This window comes from Coregonus clupeaformis, unplaced genomic scaffold, assembly GCF_020615455.1.
Source record: "Coregonus clupeaformis isolate EN_2021a unplaced genomic scaffold, ASM2061545v1 scaf0241, whole genome shotgun sequence".
NCBI lineage: Eukaryota > Metazoa > Chordata > Actinopteri > Salmoniformes > Salmonidae > Coregonus > Coregonus clupeaformis.
This window is the reverse complement of record NW_025533696.1, coordinates 429387-435000: the sequence shown is the minus strand read 5'-3', so window position 1 is coordinate 435000 and position 5614 is coordinate 429387. Positions and strand designations below refer to the sequence as shown.

The following is a 5614-nucleotide window of genomic DNA, read 5'->3' as shown; positions in this document are numbered from 1 at the left end:
GCCGTTGTGGTTAGCCCGTCCTCCTATATCTCTGTCCACCAGCCTCCTCTGCTTCCCATGCTGTACACCTGCAGTAACTATGTACTGTATGACCACGTAAATAATATATAGCATTCTGTTATATCAGATATAACTACAATATGTTTTGTCTGACAATTAAAATTCTGTCATTTGAAATTAGCAATCACATCTAGAACCTTCTGAAATATGCTGTTATTAATTGGCAACAACCAGTTTAGTGAAATATAGCATTGAACTAAACATCTTATCAGTAGTAGTTGTTCAGTGGTTGACAGCAGGCAGTTAGTGTGTTAGTGGAGGCTGGGTGAGTCTGTGTGTTTGTAGTGGTGTGAAAAGCCACTGGACCAGAACACTGTAATTTCCTCTGTAATGTCTGTGTGTTTCTATATCGATCTGAGTATCACTAAGCAGTCATGAGTTCAAGATATAAAACCCCAGGTTTCAGTATGAATGGCATCATGAAACTTGCAGTTGTCATGACCTATATTTGAGAGAGAGAGAGAGAGAGAGAGAGAGAGAGAGAGAGAGAGAGAGAGAGAGAGAGAGAGAGAGAGAGAGAGAGATACACCTCAACAGGAACAAGAGTAACCACCCTGTCTTTACACACCTCAACAGGAACAAGAGTAACCACCCTGTCTTTACACACCTCAACAGGAACAAGAGTAACCACCCTGTCTTTACACACCTCAACAGGAACAAGAGTAACCACCCTGTCTTTACACACCTCAACAGGAACAAGAGTAACCACCCTGTCTTTACACACCTCAACAGGAACAAGAGTAACCACCCTGTCTTTATACAACTCAACAGGAACAAGAGTAACCCCCCTCCACATCTCTCTCTGTGCCTGTAACTCTCTCTCTCCCTCCATCTCTCTCTCTCTCTCCATGTGACTCTTCGCCTCCATCTCTCCCTCCATCTCTCCATCTCTTCCTCTCCTCACCTAGCAAAAAAAATGGTTTTTAGTGGCTCCACCCAACACCACCGCCACAACAACAACAACAACAACAACAACAACAACAACAACTACAGCACTTCCATCCTCAGCCACAACCGCCTTCATCTCACCGTCACCATCACCATTATCACCATCACCACCGTCCACATCATCACTATACAGATCTGGTAAATTACATTTTACAAATTCAAATGTCTGAGTCTCACTTTGGTAGACATGTCTGTATGTAGTTTTATGATATGAGGGTAGGTTAGTGGTAGACATGTCTGTATGTAGTGTTATGATATGAGGGTAGGTTAGTGGTAGACATGTCTGTATGTAGTGTTATGATATGAGGGTAGGTTAGTGGTAGACATGTCTGTATGTAGTGTTATGATATGAGGGTAGGTTAGTGGTAGACATGTCTGTATGTAGTGTTATGATATGAGGGTAGGTTAGTGGTAGACATGTCTGTATGTAGTGTTATGATATGAGGGTAGGTTAGTGGTAGACATGTCTGTATGTAGTGTTATGATATGAGGGTAGGTTAGTGGTAGACATGTCTGTATGTAGTGTTATGATATGAGGGTAGGTTAGTGTTAGACATGTCTGTATGTAGTGTTATGATATGAGGGTAGGTTAGTGGTAGACATGTCTGTATGTAGTGTTATGATATGAGGGTAGGTTAGTGGTAGACATGTCTGTATGTAGTGTTATGATATGAGGGTAGGTTAGTGGTAGACATGTCTGTATGTAGTGTTATGATATGAGGGTAGGTTATAGTATAGTGTAACAGTAGGTTTGTCTGTTCGGTTCCGTAACAGCGTGTGTGTGTGTGTGTGTGTGTGTGTGTGTGTGTGTGTGTGTGTGTGTGTGTGTGTGTGTGTGTGTGTGTGTGTGTGTGTGTGTGTGTGTGTGTGTGTGTGTGTGTGTGTGTGTGTGTGTGTGTGTGTGTTCCAGGTACCTCAGTGGTCATCATGGTGTCTGTTAGTCTGGTAGTGTTGCTGCTGGTGATCAGCCTGATCATAGTCTACAGATGGAAATACAACAAGGCCACAGGTGAGAAACACACACAGACACACACACACACACACACACACACACACACACACACACACACACACACACACACACACACACACACACACACACACACACACACACACACACACACACACACACACACACACACACACACACACACACACACACACAGGCTTATAAAAGGAGAGAAAGTTCTCCTTTTCGAAATCTTTCCGTTCAATACAACATCAAAAAAACATTTGCATAATCGACTAAAATGTAAATGTATAATAATATCCCTGTCATCATTTGTCCCTGGTTGAGAAGCAGAGGATAAATAGGGGAAGTCTCTCTCTCTCTCTCTCTCTCTCTCTCTCTCTCTCTCTCTCTCTCTCTCTCTCTCTCTCTCTCTCTCTCTCTCTCTCTCTCTCTCTCTCTCTCTCTCTCTCTCTCTCTCTCTCTCTCTCTCTCTCTCTCTCTCTCTCTCTCTCTGGGTTTCCACCTAACTTATTTGACTCATATGTTCCAACAGATAGGACCAATGGAACAGTAGGACTAACAACATCACCACCCACAGACATGGCTAGAACACAAGGCAACAACAGCCTCACCACCCACAAACATGACTAAGTACCATAATGTAACATGGATTATAACTACCAAGTACCATTTATAAAATGGACTACAACTACCAAGTACCATTTATAAAATGGACTACAACTACCAAGTACCATTTATAAAATGGACTACAACTACCAAGCACCAAACTGTTACATGAAATACAACTACCTAGCATTAAACCCTTATAAACTACAACTTTGAATGTAAAGATACACCAATTTGTGTTGGAAACTAGCCATTGCATCTTCCTCCTCCAGACAGTGAATGAGTATGAATCACAACAAAAACACACCGACTGTGCCTGATACTTGGTATTAGATTGAATAATCTGGCTCTTCCTATTGATATCTCATCATTAACATGTAATCTTTATTTCTGCTCTCCTCAACACCCACCTGTTTCTCTGTCTAATGTTGTCTTCCCTCTTCCCTCCCTCTGAAATGAAGAAACACAGAAGTACAGTACAGTAGAGACTAGCTAAATGTAGCATCACTGGAACATTATGCCTGTGTACTGTCTCTGGGTGTTATAGGTGATCTGATGTTCTCTGGTGTTGGTCTGGGTGTTCTAGGTGATGTGATGTTCTCTGGTGTTGGTCTGGGTGTTCTAGGTGATCTGATGTTCTCTGGTGATGGTCTGGGTGTTCTAGGTGATGTGATGTTCTCTGGTGTTGGTCTGGGTGTTCTAGGTGATCTGACGTTCTCTGGTGTTGGTCTGGGTGTTGTTCTACTACTGCTGGGTCTGCTGCTGTTCATGTTCTTTAGACAGAGGAGAGACAGAGACAGGAGACCAACAGGTAGAGTACTTTTCACACGCAATCATTATTATTATTTGTTAATCTGTTTGCTTTCCTCTTCAGCAGCCAAACACTCTGCCATACCGTTGGTTCCTGACTCCATGACAGACAACCAAGATCCAGACATAGGAACCATCACTAACCCAATCTACGCCACAGCAACCAATCAGAACCCAGATACAGCCTGTGACATCACCACCATCTATGCCACGGCAACCAATCCTAGTCCAGATGACATTTACTCCAACGTTGGTCCATAACATAGGTTCAAGACAGTGTGACCTATGCTACTGTCAACTTCCCCAGAGATCCAGCCTGTCTCCACTATGCTACTGTCAACTTTCCCAGAGATCCAGCCTGTCTCCACTATGCTACTGTCAACTTCCCCAGAGATCCAGCCTGTCTCCACTATGCTACTGTCAACTTCCCCAGAGATCCAGCCTGTCTCCACTATGCTACTGTCTCCTTCAGTACAGACTCTGATGCTAGTAACCACCCAGACACTCACCCTACAGATGTAGACACCTCATAGATGTACTGCACCATTAAACACTCTGCTACATAGTCTACTACTGACACTGATCTGTATGGCAAAGCATGAATTCATGTTTTCATTCATTAATGTTTTCACTCATTTGTGTTTTTAATTAATTTGTTTATTTGATCGTTCATTTATTAATTAGTTTATATATTAATCAATCATTCATTTATGTGTTTGTTCTTTAATTCATTCATTCATATTTTTATTCATATTTTTTATATCATTAATTTGTTAATTTGTTCGTATATTCATTTATTGAATTATTTTTTCGTTCGTTAGTTCAATCATCTGTTTGTTCGTTCATTCTTTTGTTTGTTTGTCGGTCGTTCCGTCTGTACGTCCGTTCATTCATTCAATAATTTTTCTACTGTGAATGTAACACTGGCTTGAACAAAAAGAGACAGTTTATCATTTTTAGAACGCTTTGCTTATTCAGTGTTTTTTACTACACTTGACTGGGAATTGAGCCTATGTGTATTTATCAATAAAGCACCAATATCAAATCAAATTAAATCAAATCAAAATGTATTGGCCACATGCGCCGAATAAAACAGGTGCAGACATTACAGTGAAATGCTTACTTACAACCCTTAACCAAGAGTGCATTTATTTTTTAATAAAAAAGTAAAATAAAACAAACAAAAAAAGTGTTGAGAAAAAAAGAGCAGAAGTAAAATAACAGTAGGGAGGCTATATATACAGGGGGTACCGGAGCAGAGTCAATGTGCGGGGGCACCGGCTAGTTGAGGTAGCTGAAGTAATATGTACATATGGGTAGAGTTAAAGTGACTATGCATAAATAATTAACAGAGTAGCAGCAGCGTAAAAAGATGGGGTGGGGGGTGGGGTTGGGGGGGCAGTGCAAATAGTCTGGGTAGCCATGATTAGCTGTTCAGGAGTCTTATGGCTTGGGGGTAGAAGCTGTTGAGAAGTCTTTTGGACCTAGACTTGGCACTCTGGTACCGCTTGCCGTGCGGTAGCAGAGAGAACAGTCTATGACTAGGGTGGCTGGAGTCTTTGACAATTTTGAGGGCCTTCCTCTGACACCGCCTGGTATAGAGGTCCTGGATGGCAGGAAGCTTGGCCCCAGTGATGTACTGGGCCGTACGCACTACCCTCTGTAGTGCCTTGCGGTCGGAGTCCGAGCAGTTGCCATACCAGGCGGTGATGCAACCAGTCAGGATGCTCTCAATGGTGCAGCTGTAGAATTTTTTGAGGATCTGAGGACCTATGCCAAATCTTTTCAGTCTCCTGAGGGGGAATAGGCTTTGTCATGCCCTCTTCACGACTGTCTTGGTGTGTTTGGACCATGATAGTTCGTTGGTGATGTGGACACCAAGGAACTTGAAGCTCTCAACCTGTTCCACTACAGCCCCGTCGATGAGAATGGGGGCGTGCTCAGTCCTCTTTTTTTTCCTGTAGTCCACAATCATCTCCTTTGTCTTGGTCACGTTGAGGGAGAGGTTGTTATCCTGGCACCACACGGCAAGGTCTCTGACCTCCTCCCTATAGGCTGTCTCATCGTTGTCGGTGATCAGGCCTACCACTGTTGTGTCATCGGCAAACTTAATGATGGTGTTGGAGTCGTGCCTGGCCATGCAGTCATGGGTGAACAGGGAGTACAGGAGGGGGACTGAGCACGCACCCCTGAGGGGCCCCCGTGTTGAGGATCAGT

General features: G+C 43.0%; 1 protein-coding gene across 1 annotated transcript in view; it reads left to right on the top strand.

Moving 5' to 3' along the window:
• LOC123484235 (polymeric immunoglobulin receptor-like) overlaps positions 1–3138 on the top strand; it is a 4547-nt gene extending 1409 nt beyond the window's left edge. Inside the window, exons 4-6 of the mRNA XM_045214354.1 lie at positions 637–839; positions 969–1146; positions 3135–3138. Of these exons, the coding sequence (XP_045070289.1) occupies positions 637–839; positions 969–1146; positions 3135–3138 (385 nt within the window). The remainder of the gene's footprint in view (positions 1–636; positions 840–968; positions 1147–3134) is intronic.
• The last annotated feature ends 2476 nt before the right edge of the window (positions 3139–5614 follow it).